The sequence below is a fragment of the Castanea sativa genome, chromosome 8 (genome assembly GCF_040712315.1).
Source record: "Castanea sativa cultivar Marrone di Chiusa Pesio chromosome 8, ASM4071231v1".
NCBI lineage: Eukaryota > Viridiplantae > Streptophyta > Magnoliopsida > Fagales > Fagaceae > Castanea > Castanea sativa.
Window position 1 is genome coordinate 2,686,595 of NC_134020.1, and position 14,921 is coordinate 2,701,515.

General features: G+C 41.3%; 1 protein-coding gene across 1 annotated transcript; it reads left to right on the forward strand.

The window, feature by feature from the left end:
* The first annotated feature begins 12,320 nt into the window (after positions 1 to 12,320).
* LOC142605749 (putative mitochondrial protein AtMg00310) lies at positions 12,321 to 12,914 on the forward strand. The gene has a single exon (XM_075777191.1). It carries the CDS (start codon positions 12,321 to 12,323, stop codon positions 12,912 to 12,914), a length of 594 nt encoding a protein of 197 aa, XP_075633306.1.
* The last annotated feature ends 2,007 nt before the right edge of the window (positions 12,915 to 14,921 follow it).

The window sequence follows — 14,921 nt, forward strand, 5'->3', positions numbered from 1 at the left end:
GTGTCAGGTGAACACTCGTGTTGGTCGTATTACACGACGACAGGCTGTCATGGGTGGCTTCGTTGCTTCTCCTCCTCCTACTCTAGAGGCTTCTGAGGATGAGGACGATGATGATGATGTTGCTGTTTCTGATGCTGAGAATGATGGTGCTAGCTCTTCCAGTGCTGATAAGATGTCTACTTGATACATTTACCATTTGTCACTCATGATAAAAGGGTGGAGTAGTTTTGGATATGAGAGTAGTCATACTCATAAATGGAGGGTTAGTATAGGATTTTTTTTTTTTTTTTTTGTTAGGACGAGTGTTCTTATTTTGAGGGATGTAGTGAGAATTTTGGTGTATCTTTTTCTTTTCTCTCTATTTTAGATACATTGTTCATGTACCTTAGATCTTGTGATCATATTGTGATAGCAAACCTTATACTTGTTGATATATATACATTTGAGGTTGTTATTATAGTTCTTTCACCTATCTTTACATGTGTTGTTTCTTTTCTCTCTTTATACACATGTTTCTTATTATTTGTATGCAATCTTTTATTTCTGTTTCACACTAAGATGCCTTGATGAGTTTTGTTTAAGTGTTTCAAAAATACAATTTGTCAAAGTCTTCTTGCCATGAACTCTCTTCTTGCAAAAATTTTTAATAGTTTGTGGTAGGATAGACTTTATTGTATTCAACAAGTGAGTATGAGTTGAGTAATTTATGACGTCTCTCATATGTTCATTTGTTTGTTGTGATTTTGTCACGAATTGCCAAAGGGGGAGATTGTTAAGACATATGTGATTGATGTTAGGAACATATGTCAACATTTTATGTATTAGCTAATCCTTTGATAAAATGCACTTTACTTGTAATTGGGTAGATCTAGGATGTGTTTAACGCTTCAAGAATCAAGGTTTCAAGTTCAAGTGTTAAAACCATGCAAGTCTATCCAAGAATCAAGCGAAGAAGTGTTGTTCATTATAGCTCGACAACTAGCTCAACAGCTAGTATCAATCGAGGTTTAAAAGAGCTGTTCAGCCCGAGGCTCGACAACAGCTTGACAGCTAGGGTATCTGTCGAGATTTATGAAACTCAGTTTTTTAGAGTTGTTTTTCATCCAATCTGTGAGTATGTGTCTAGGCTTTCTTTTCTCACAACCCTAAACATATATAAGGATTATTTTAAGGGCCGTCTAGAGTTGCACGAGTATTGAGCAAAGTCTTGTTCATGCAAATTATGACAGGAGACAATATTTGCCCCAGTTCATCTTGAAGAAGCTGCTATGTTTGCACACTGTAGGGATTTGTGACCAAACAACTTCATGATCTTCATCGTGTGATGAACTGAAGAACTTTGCAGCCAACATCCTTCTCAAGTTGGTGATCAAGTCGCGTACTAGAATCTGCGCATCTTTTGGTTAGTCACGTACTGGGAGCTGTGCAATACAAGGAGAGATTGTCACCATTGAACAAGTCCAATTGTGTATTAAGGGTTCAACTGTAGGTTGGTATAAGGTACTGGGATTTCTTTACTTGGAACCGCTTGTTTTGATAATAGTGGATTCTTGGGAGTGGTGACCTTAAAATCACCCGGTGGGGTTTTTGCCGTGTAGGTTTTCCCCATTCGTAAAAAAATCACCGTGTCATTTAATTTCGGTTGCATATTTGGTGATTTGTTTATGCTGCCACGTACATTGTATGTTAATTTGATTAATTAATTAAACTTGGCTAATTAATCAATTAATCCATCACAAGAGGTCAATACATTTTTGGTCTGTCAGGATATTAGAGCCGTGCTGGTCAAGGAGCTTAATTTTATACTCCACTCCGAGATCTTTGTTCACTACAGCGGATGTTTGAGAGCTTCCCACAAGATTCTAGGCTGCACCCCCTCATACACCAACTACGAGGACTCATCAGGTGCCCTCTCGTACGGCAACCCCCTACTTTCATAAATAGATGTTCGGCTACCGGACTTCCTGCTAGAAGGTCTCACTCCTGGCCAAGCTAGAGATCAATGTCCCCGATTGGTCAGACACGACTCCCTTGAGCCTATCCAAGACAGTTTAGGGGACACTGTCTTCCTGTTAGGATTAGTGCTCTTAAATCCTATTGTATGATGCTATGTATGTTATTATGTATGACATTATGTATGACTTAATGTTGTATTTAATAAAGTTGTTTTATTTTTATCTGAAATAATGGTAACATGAATATTGGGACATTATCATATAGTCCATGAGATGCATAGTATGTGATTTATGTGAAAAGTCACAGAAGATATAAATCACAAGTTCTTTGTAAACTCAGAATTGTAGTTCGTAGTCAGTGATGAACTTGGGTTTTTCATCTGCGAATACTATAACATATCAACTAAGATGATTTGTCTTGATCATGGAAATGGAGATTTCTAGTTGATATGTTGATATGTTTTAAGAGTTAAAACATGTTTAATTGGACCAGTGTGAGATTTATTATTCTCCTAACGACTGTCAAATGAATAATAAACTCACGACTTATATTTGCATGAACTCTTAATCCTAAGAGAATAATGGACTTGATCATAAAGTGTGGGTTGCTTTAATATATTAGGAGTGAGGTCTAAAGAAACGATCAAAATCTCAATATGTTGGACAACCACATTTAGTGTTGATGGAACATATATTTTCAAGATAGAATTCATAGTCTCTTAATGGAGATACAAAATATTCTCTTGAGATAAGTTTAATGGTTTTGTTATTCAAAATGTTAGGCCTAACTACTTTAGTAAATTGATGCTAGAGTATATATTTATGAAATTGGATTTCATAAATATATGATGAATAACTTAAAGGATTAAACCGGGTACTCAAGGATAAGATGTAGTAATTTACAAAGTGACAGTCTACATTCATTACTTTGTATTACTACGAATATTTTATGAAGGAGTTACATGTACAATAAATTCTTGAGATATAATTTATAGATAAAGCCTAGAGTGCAACTATATTTATATAGTGGTATTAAATATAGTTAATGGTAACTTTGGACTTGTCAAGAGTTGACAGAAAAGCCCAAGACCCATTGGAGCTAATGTCTTATTGGTCCCTTTTGGTCCCACTCCAAGCCACATACTAAAGCCCAATTGGAAAGGCTCAAAAGGCCAGTCCAATTAGATAATCAGTTAGATACAAAGAGAGAAACATACAGAAATGTTCTGTAGAGAATTGTAAAAACACTATTGCGAAGTGGTGTAAGAAGTGTTACACACTTTGACATTCTCCCTTTGGAACTAATTGAGAGACCACACATCTTGGGCGTTAGTGGAATTGGAGTGAAGATCAAAATTATTTCCAAGTGCTTCCGATCATTGTTTTGAAATTCAACACACCATGGTACGCTCTCTTGTTCTTGAATTCTGAAACTTACATAGTGCATGTTATCGATTATGAATGAAGTAGATCCGTTAAATTTTCGCTGCGTATGTTTTGTATGAGATACAAACCATGTTTAGTCCTATAATCCTACACTTCCAAGGTAGTTAGACAACATTCCCGTGGACGCTCCTTCTCGAGAGAATCCCGAAGAGGAGGGTCAAATCGCTGGAGGGAACATCCTAGAAGTAGAGATGGTGAAGAAGCGGACAATGACCCTAGACTGTTAGTTCCCTAATGCACCGACCTCAGGGGGTCAGGCTTCCTCTCAGGTCACCCCTTAGCAAACTACCCCTCCCGCCTCCAAACGACAAAGAAAAAGACAAAAGGTTACGGGTGAGGCTGTCGTCCAAGAAACCACCTCCCCAACCAATCAATTGCCGAACCCCTCATCAGAGTGGCCACTTGTTCCCCCGGCAAGCAAAACCCTGCAGGAAAAACAGCCCGCTGTCCAGCCGGTCATAATCAGTACACAGATCACAACATCGTCCTCAAGATCAACTGCCTAGTGGGAATGCACCTTCCAGTTAGGGGATAAGGCATTGCCCACCAGTGCTTACGTCCGTACTTGGCAGAGTGGTGAAGGGGGCCAAGTGTCAGATAGCTTGGGTCTTGCCCTCTTGCTTCCAGCTGACATGGAGCACTACGTCGGTTGTCAAGACGACGATTTGGTGCTCAAACTCAAATGGCCACAATCGCGGTAAGTTTTAGTTCTCCTAAGTCTATTCTATTAAAAATTAACAAGTGTTGCTTATCGACAAGGTTCCATTCTAACTTAGCCTTTTTCTTTTCTCTTTCCCCACACCCCCCCCCTTTTTTTTAAAACCTAGGCTGCCCAACTAACCCATGTAGTGTAGGGCTGCCTGAAGGACACCCATGAGGATGCCGACAAGGAAAAGGCCCTTAAGCAAGTGGCCGAGGCTAATCTTAAGGAGAAAGTCTTGGCACTGAACATGATGGAAAGGCGCGCCACGACTGCCGAGACAGTGTTGAAGCAGGTTGTACAGAAGGTCACTGATGCGCTTAACAAGCTCGGGGAGGCCAAGCTCAAACTTGCTAAAACTGCCAGCATCCTCACAGCTAGAGACAAGGATTTTACCGACTATAAAGGGGGAAAGAAAGCCCAGAAGCAACATTACTACAACAAAGGCTCCAAGAACACCGAGGACTCAGCAGGCCCCCGTCATCTTCCAAGCTCAGAAGTTCGGCTTCCTAGAGGAGTGGATGGCCGCGGTTAATGCTATTAGGCTTCCCGAGGGATCCCCGTTCAGGCAAGCCGACCAGGTGCCCCTGCCCGAGGATCCTGCAGTCGGCACTCAAGCTGAAGGGCAAGAGGAGGACAGCTCTGATGATGATGAAGGTAGCGAGAGCCCCGAGTCCTGGGAGTTGTCAAAACAAATTGAAGACCATGTGGTGGTGCTTGATGAGGAGCAGCCGAGGACTGAGGCTCCAGCTTCTGGTCAGACTGTTCAGGCAACTAACCTACAGCCTAGCAACCTTCTAGCCGCCCCAGATGCCCCAATCACAAATCCTACACTCACAACTAACCTAGGGGCTTAGTCCTGAGGATGATTAAGATATTTTGTTAGTTTGGCTTTGTTTCGTTTTAGTTTTTTTTTTATATAAGATAAAAACACTTGATGTTGTTTCTTGATGGATCAAGTTTATGTTATATCAAATGTGGCTTTCCATCTATATTCTGTATATTCCCATTGTTCTAATATGAATTTCTTTTCCATTTGTTTAAGTCTAAGCGCCCAGCACTACCCTTAATATTCGACTGATAAGCCAAATTCAAAAATTGAAATGAGAATTTTGCTTTAAGTGATGTTACTCAGCGTCACACTTTAAGACACCAACCACGAGCTTATTAGTTAGATAAAGTTTAAGACATACAGGGTTGAATCAACATAATAATTACATCACTAATGCAACGTAATAATTAGACTCAGAAAATTTGGTTGGTGGCTGGCAACGGGCCGAACCTAACTTCTGTACTTAGAGAGAAGGTTAGGTTTTATCTGGTCGGTGACCAGGGTCAGGCTGAGTCCAGACTTCTATCCTTAGAGAAAACTCTAGGTTTCCATCTGGTCGGTAACCAGGGTTAGGCCGAGGCCAGACTTCCATCCTTAGAGAAAGTTATAGGTTTCCATCTGGTTGGTCGGTGACTGGAGTCAAGCCGAGGCTAGACTTCTGTCCTTAGAGAAAATTCTAGATTCCCATCTTTTTAGTGACCGGGGTCAGGCCAAGGCCAGACTTTTGTCCTTAGAGAAGCAAACCACAAGGGCACATACATCTAATTATGCATTCTTATAATTTTTCTACAAGGACAATGCACTAAACATTTATTCCATTTCATTACCCACACCATTTTACAACCGTGAGTGATTAGTTTTTAAGATACACAACAGTCACTAATAGTATTTCTTCAAGTGTTGAACATTCCACAGTCGGGGTAAGGGCCTCTCTTCCAGGTCTTCTACGTAATACACGCCTACTCTTGCCATGGCAGTCACTTAGTACGAACCTTCCCAGTTCGGTGCTAGCATTCTTGCACACTAGTCTCTCATATTCCCAATAGTTTACGTAAAACAAGATCTCCTGATACAAAATCTTGCGGCCTTACATTCTTATTGTACTTCTGAGCTAACATCTGCCAATAGTCTTCTAGCCGTACGGATACCCTTTCCCTTCACTCTTCCAACATGTCCAGACTGCCGACCAATCTTTCATTATTGCTTTCTTGCTCAAAATAGGCCACTCTCGGGCTCAATAGACTAACCTCATAAGTATTACTGCCTCAGTATCATAAGTCATGGAGAAAGGTATTTCACCGGTTGACCTTCTCAGGGTCATTCAGTATGCCCATAAGAAGTTTGGCAACTCATCAACCCATCCTCCTTTCACTCCTTCTAACCTCTTCTTTAAATCGTTGGCAATTATCTTATTCGTCACTTTGGCTTGTCCAGTGCTCTGTGGGTAACCGGGTGTTGAGTACCTATTAATTATTCCAAGGCCACTACAGTAATCTCAAAAAACTTTGCTGTCGAATTGCAACCCGTTGTCAAACACAAGTGCTTGGGGCACCGCCAAACTTGGTGACAATATTCTTCCACACGAACTTTTTTACATCTACATCTCTGATATTAGCTAAGGCCTCAACTTCCACCCATTTCGTGAAATAGTCAGTGGCCACTGGCCACTATCACATATCGCCCAATTCCCCAAAGCTCTCGGGAAAGGCCCAATTATGTCCAGCCCCCACTAAGCAAATGGCCACGAACTACTGACCGAGTTTAAACTTCCCCCGAGCTTATGCAGTATAGGCGCGTGTTCCTAACACCGATCATATTTTCTTACATATTCCACCACCTCCCTCTGCATGTCGAGCCACCAAAATCTCTGAGTCATAGCTCGGTGGGCGAGGGATCTTACCCTAAAATGCATACCATAAACCCCTTCATGAAGCTCACACAGCAACTTAGCGGCTTCATTAGAAGACAAACGCAGCAGGTAAGGTCCCCCAAACAAATGTCAGTACAATTTCTTATCATCAGATTGCTAGAAACGGGCCACCGTCCTTCAGATCTTCTCAGCTTCCTTCTCATCTTCTAGTAGAGATCATTCTAGTAAAAATGCTATGTATGGATCCATCCAGCTCGGACCTTATCCTGAAATAGCCGCTACAACCAGCTGCAACTCAATACTCAGGTGCTCCAAGGCTTCAACCAACACCAATTGGGGAATCAAGTCTTTCAAAGATGATGTCAGGATGGCTAAAGAGTCTGCATGACTATTCTGACTCCTCAGTATACTGCTCACAATAACTGCTTTAAAACTGTCATGTATACTCCAAAACACCTTCAAGTACTAACACATGCACTGATCCCGAGCCTCAAAACTACCGTCCACCTAACTTACTACTAATCTGGAGTCTGAGAATACTTCCACCTCCTCCACTCCTAATTGGCGTGCCGCTCGTAACCCGGCAATTAGGGCCTCGTACTCAACCTCATTATTCGAAGCCTGAAACCCCATCCTAAGATATTTCTCCAACCACACACCTTTGGGAGACTCCAGGACGATCCTTACCCCTAAGCCCCACACATTGGATGCCCTATCCACATACAACTTCCATGGCCTAACTATAACCTAGCATACTGAAAATAAAGCCCCAGACGAGGGGTGAATTCGACAACAAAATCAGCCAGCACTTACCCCTTAATTGAATTCCTCGGCTTGTTTCGTACATCAAACGTTCCCAGTCTTGCCCCCCACTTGGCTATCCTTCCGGTAAAATCCGACCTTCTCAATAAGGACTGTAAAGGGTGCTTGGTTAGTACCCTTACGGTGTGGGTTTGGAAATAGTGTGAAAGTTTCCCTGTAGCATGAACTATGGCAAGCACTATCTTCTCAAAAGGAAGGTACCGCATTTCCGCATCCACTAAGGTCTTGCTAAGATAGTTTATGGGCCTTTGGGCCCCCTCATGCTGCCTGATTAATACCGAGCTTATAGCATGGTCAGAGACTGCCAAATACATATAATGTTCCTCCCCATGCTCCAATCGGGATAGTATAAGCGGGCTAGTTAGGTATGATTTCAAATCCTCAAAAGCCGCTTCACACTCCTCCGTCCACTGGAAACCCTTGCATTTTTTTAATAACTGGTAGAATGGTGGGCATTGATTTGTGGATCTGGATACAAATCAGTTTAAGGCAGCAATCATACCTGTGAGAATATGCACTTCCTTAGGGTTGCTCGGAGCCTGAAGCCATTGAATTGCAGTTATCTAGTCGGGGTTCGCCTCTATTCCCTGAGTGGTTATCATGTACCCTAGAAATTTGCTAGATCCCACCCCAAATGAACATTTTTCAACATTCAGGCGCAACTTGTGTTGCCTGAGTATCCCAAACACTTCTTCTAAGTCCTCTATGTGCCCTGTACTCTCCTTAGTTTTTATTACCATGTCATCTATATACATCTTAATGGATTTACTGATTTGGTCTTTAAACATCCATGTTACCATGAGCTGATAAGTGGCCCTAGCATTCTTCAATCCGAACAGTGTCATCATGTAATGGTAGTTCCCCTTAGGTTTAATGAAGTAAGTCTTCTCTTGGTCCTCGGGAGCCAGAGCAATCTGATAATATCCCTAGAAAGCATCCAAAAAGCTCATTCTCTGATGTCCAAACGTGGCGTCCACCAACTAATCTTTGGCACCGAGAATGGGTCTTTTGGACATGCCCGGTTAAGGTCAGTAAAATCTACGTAGACCCTCCACTTAACATTTTTCTTCTTTACGACCACTATATTGTCTAACCATTCTGAAAAGTCAACTTCTTTTATAGCTCCTGCCCCTTTTAGCTTCTCCACTTCTTCCTTGAATGCCTCAATGTGTGGTTTCGCTGCTCTCCTCGGCCTCTGCTTCTTTGGTGGCACTAGGGGGTCCATATTCAACCAGTGCATGATAAAGGCTGGATCTACCCTGGGTACATCATACGGATTCCAGGCAAACACATCTAGATTTCGTGCCAACGTTAACAAAACTTCTACCCATTCTTCTATCGGCAAGTTCTTCCTAACCCTGAAGTACCTGTCTTCATGCGGCGAAATTCTAATACGTAGTAACTCCTCCACACTATCCACGCCTACCAAACTCTCAGACATCTATAACTGCTATAATGGTTCCCGATCAACCTGCTCATTCTGCTTTATCTCATGATTTATTGCGACCACCAAGCACTGCCTAGCAGCCTTCTGGTCAGCAATGATTATAGCGACCCCATCTTTGGTCGGGAATTTTATCTTCTGATGAAGCGTTGAGGGCACCGCCCCCATGCCATGGATCCATGGATGCCTAAGAATCGCCGTGTAAGGTGAATATGCGTTGACCACTATGAATTTCACCTCTACTTCCCTTCCCTTGGTCACTACCTTAAGCTTAATTTGCCCCTCGGGTGTTACCACCTTCCCATCAAAACCCACTAGGGGGTGTCATACCCGCTCAAATCCTCTATCGTTAATCCTAATCCTTTGTAGAGTTCGGGGTACATAATCTCAGCCCCACTTCGTTAGTCCACCATAACTCTTTTCACTAAGAATCTACCTATCATACAAGTTATCACTAGCGCATCATCATGGGGCTGGGACGTCCCCTCCAAATTCATCTCGCCAAAAGTGATCAGGTTCAGGGTTCACCTTAGCTTCTTCTCGAGTTGGTTCCCTAAGTCCACTTATGTCGTGGACGTCACACTCAAAACTCCTTTCCGATCACTAAAGCCCACGCCCCTTGCTATAGCGTGGATTACCTCAATAATTCCTAATGGAGGGGGGCGTGCCTAGTCACCCTGCCTTCCAAACCCTTGGCTTGCGCCCTCCCCCCCTTTCTCGACCAAAAACTCCTTAAGATGCCCCGCCTTTGCAAGCTGTTACAAATAATCTTTGAATACGCAGCACTACTCGATTGTATGGCCCTTTTCTTGGTGATAAGTACAAGATAAACTTTGGTTCCTCCTTGCCGGGTCACCGCCCATCTTTAGTTACCTTCCAAGTGACGACCGGTTTCACGGAGTGATGATGAGGAATTTGTTGAGATGGTGGAGGCTGATCACGAGCCCGGCCAGTCACAATGAGTTGTCTAGCATGGAACTTTCGTGGGCTTGGGAACCTACAAACAAGAAGAAAGCTCATAGAAATTATATGAGCAAAAGATCCCTCTATCATTTTTTTAGCCAAAACTCTGACAAATGAAGCAAAGCTAGAAACGTTACAACAAAACATTGAATTTGATCATAGATGGGTGGTGCCAAGAAAAGGTAGAGGAGGCGGATTGGTTCTCTTTTGGAAATCTTCAGTCAACTTGAGAATTAAGGGTTCACATAAGTATTATATTAATGCTTCAATAGACAAGAATACAAGCAATGAATGGCGCTTGATAGGTTTTTATAGGGAACCAGAGACAGCTAGAAGGTGTGAAGCCTGGAACAAATTGAGGTTTCTCAATTCTAGTCCAGAAATTCTATGGCTTTGTAATTGGGATTTCAATGAGATCACTAAGCAAGATGAGAAGTTGGGGGGTGCAACTCAACCTCACATTCAGATGCAACTATTTCGAGAGATTATTAATGAATGTAGCTTCATGGATCTTGGATATGTTGGGTCGAAATTCACATGGTCTAGACAATTCGAAAATGGCAACTCGATATGAGAAAGGCTTGATAGAGGACTTGCCACTAATGGGTGGTTTCTTAAATTTCCTGGGTCACGTGTTCATCACTTACAGTTTGATTCTGTGGATCATAGCCCTCTCTTAGTAGTCCTGGCACCATTAGACATCCCAACATGTAAAAAGATATTTCAGTTTGAGGAGATGTGGTTGTCAAATCCAACTTGTGAAGAAACAGTACAAGCATCATCGAACTCAATGGTAGGTTCGGACTTAGATACTACAATATTATCGAAGGTGGAAAAATTTGGTAAAGACTTACTTTGGTGGAATCGAAACATGTTTGGTAGTGTGAGACAAGAGCTGATAAAAAAGAAAGAATTGTTGTGCAAGGCCAAATCTGAAGCACAAATCAGTGGTATTAACCATTAGGTTAGGGAGTTAAAATTTGAAGTCGGTGTGCTGATGGATAGGGAGGCTCGCATGTGGGCTCAAAGGTCACGGCTTTTGTGGGCAAGTCAATATGATAAAAAGACAAAATATTGTCATAGTCGAGCAACGAAGAGATACAGGAAAAATCAGATCAAGGGGATTAGAGATGAGTTGGATGCTCTAAGCGGAGCAATCTATTGTCGTATTGACAAGGTACTATCAGAATCTTTTTACCACTTCCAGACCAAAGAACTCAAGCAATGTGTTGGCACATTTCCCTCAAATTATAACAGATGAGATGAATCTATCTCTTACCCGTGACTTCATGGAGAACGAAGTTTTAGAAGCTTTGCAACAGATGGCTCCGCTTAAAGCACCGAGTCCAGATGGAATGCCACCATTATTTTATCAGCGTTTCTAGAGTAACTGTTGATAAGGATGTCACTTCTTCACTTTTATCTTGGCTAAACTCATGTACTTTGCCCCACCCATTAATCATACCTTCATTACACTCATGCCCAAGACTGATAATCCTGAATATGCTCACCAGTTTCGCCCTATTAGTCTTTTCAATGTGTTGTATAAAATATTCTCTAAGGTGTTAGCCAATCGTTTGAAAAAAGTTTTGCCACATATTATCACCAAGCATCAATCAGCTTTTACTAAAGATAGGTTGATTTCTAATAATATCTTAGTTGCATTTGAAACACTACATCGTATGCAAAGATATAATTCAGGTACCTCCGGATTTATGGCACTCAAGTTGGATATGAGTAAAGCATATGACCATGTTGAGTGGGGTTTTCTTGAAAAGCTGATGAGGAAAATGGGTTTTCATGAAAGATGGATCAATTTAACTATGGTCTGTGTGAAGACGATAACATATTACATTTTAGTGAACAGCGAGCCACAAGGTCTTATCCCCCCATCTAGAGGCATTAGACAGGGTGACCCTCTTTCACCCTTTCTTTTTCTACTATGCACTGAAGGGTTGAATGGGTTGATTAAACATGCGGAGGTGAATGGAGATATTCATGGTTTCTTTCTTTGTAGGAGGGGTCCAAAACTATCAGATCTATTATTTGCAGATGATAGTCTTCTCTTTTGCAGGGCAACAGTGGAGGAGTGTGGCCATGTCTTGAATATCTTGAAAAACTATGAGGAAGCTTTGGGTCAAAAGGTGAATAGGGACAAAACATCCCTCTTCTTCAGCAAATCTGTACCTAATGAAACCAAGTCAAGTATTAAACAAGCCCTTGGAGTGTAGGAGATTTTGCAATATGAGAAATACTTGGGCCTCCCTTCATTAGTAGGAAAGGGGAAGATGGCAAGTTTCAACTACATTAAAGAGAGGGAGTGGAAAAAACTCCAAGGTTGGGAAGGGAAGCTACTTTCACAAGCAGGAAGGGAAGTCTTGATCAAGGCGATGATCCAGGCTATACCTACATATACTATGGGGTGTTTTAAAATTCCTTTGGGGTTATGCCATGATATTGAGGCATTAATAAAGAAGTATTTTTGGGGACAAAAAGGTGACCAGAGGAAAATTCATTGGGTGAAGTGGGGTGAGTTGACAAAATCAAAAATGGTGGATGGAATGGGATTCAAAGATTTGGCTCTTCACAATGATTCACTGTTGGCAAGGCAAAGCTGGCACCTTTTACACAATAAGACTTCTCCTTTCTACAAGGTGTTTAAGGCACGCTTCTTTCCAAATTGTTCTATCATGGAGGCCATAGATTCTAGATCAGGATCGTATGCTTGGAGAAGCATACTCATGGGCAAAGAGGTGATACAAAGGGGAGCTAGGTGGTGGGTTGGGAATGGTAGGACAATTAAACTTTGGCAGCATGGTTGGATTCCAAGGAAACACTCTTCTTTAGTGGCTTCCTACCAGATTGAGTCGATGGCAGATTGAGCCTAGTGGCTTTCATTAATGTTTGATTGATGAAAAATCAAGGCAGTGGAATGAGGGGTTAATAGATGGTACCTTTTCTCATGAAGAGGTAGCAATAATAATAAAAAAATACCTTTGAGCTGAATGGAAGCAGAGGATGTTTTGATATGGCCTCACTCACAAGATGGACAATATCCATGCAAATTGGGTTACCGGTTTCTAAAGGATGAAGCAGCGATGGACAATAACCAGGATAATGTCACCACGGACTTGAAGCTCTGGAAAGGAATCTGGACTCTTCAGATTCCTAACAGAGTCAAGAATCGGATGTGGCGTGCCTGCCGTAATGCGCTGCCAACAAAAGCTAGCCTCGTTCGCCGTACAATCATTAACGATCCATTATGTGACCGCTGCCATAAAGCACATGAGATGCCAGTACATGCTCTTTGGGCTTGCAAGGAATTGGAAACCGTCTGGGCAGGTTTGGAGCTCTGTCGGTTGCGCCGGAATGCAAACTTTCTGGGTTTCAAGGAGATATTATCCTTGCTGCTTCAACAACAAGACAAGGTGGAGGTCTTTGCGATGAAAACTTGGTTGATTTGGACTCAAAGTAATCAGTTACGGCTTCATCTTGCAGCTGCTTCTCTCTATCAGATCCCTCAACGGATAGACATGTTAAACTCAGAACTAGATGGCAACCCCCTCCATCGGATTTTATGAAAATAAACTTCAACGGAGCTGTTTTTTCTAGTGAGAACAGGTTGGGTATTGTTGTGGTAATACGAAACAGTTTGGGCCTGGTCATTGCTTCATGTTCCCAAAGACTATCACAAGCTTATAGCAGCAACGAGGTCGAGGCCTTAGCAGCTGCCAAAGTACTGTCATTTGCAGCAGAGATAGGTATTTCTAAGGCTGTATTGGAAGGTGATTCTCTAACTATAATAAAGGCACTGTCAACTGATCAAAGATCTTTATCTTCTTTCGGTCCGTTGATAGACGATGCTAAGTTTAGTTAAGTTAATTTTGATCAATTGCGTTACTCTCATGTCAAGAGAGAATGTAATTTTGCTGCTCATAGTCTAGTAAAGTTTGCTGACAATATTTCAGATTTTCAAGTATGGATGGAGAATGTTCCACCACAGTTTTCTTATGTAATTCAGGCTGATTTGACCAAATTTAGTTAATGAAATTTGAATGTTTTTCCCCTTAAAAAAAAAAAAAGTATAGATTGGAATGTGGATAAAGATTGAGCCTAAGGATTCTAGCCTTGACAGAGATTCATCACCAAACTATTAAGTGTGATGTAATGCATGCAAAGTAAGGAACCTGACCACCACCACCACCCCCATCCTTACTTTCTTTTTTTGTTTTACATGTGTGTTCCCAATGTGAATTAATTGATTTATTGTTTAGTTATCAAAAGTGATATAAGTTGCTCGTCAAATTGTATCTCTAAGTTGCCGTCTTTCACCTGGCGTGACCATAATGACACTCAATCCATTTTTTTCTCAGCCAAAAAAAAAAATCATTTTATCCCTGATTATCATGAAATATGCTTGGTTAGTCTAGAGAATTTCACATGATAAATGATTCGATTTGTGACATGATAGATGTGTGGATCAAGTAATATGGATCATCCTTCTTCGCATAGTAGCCACAATTGTTCTTTGACAAAAATATTATTTTTGTCCCTACATTTTGGTAACAGTTAATTTGGTCCCTCACATTTTTTACTTGCAACCAATTTGATTCTTACCGTTAACTTAGTAATGAAAAATGCTTACGTGGCAAACACTTTGAATAGTTTGTATGTCTAATATTAAAATATAAAATGATATGCTAGTATGTCTAAATTCTATTGGCCACATCAGCTTTTTTTTGCCAATTTTTTTTTTTCTTTTAATTTTCTTATAATCTATTTAACCAATCCAATTTTTTTTTTCTCAAATCTCTCTCTCTCTCTCTCTCTCTCTCTCTCTGCAACTTATTCTTTAGTTTATCTATTTCTCTTTCTTTTGCCTTCATTCT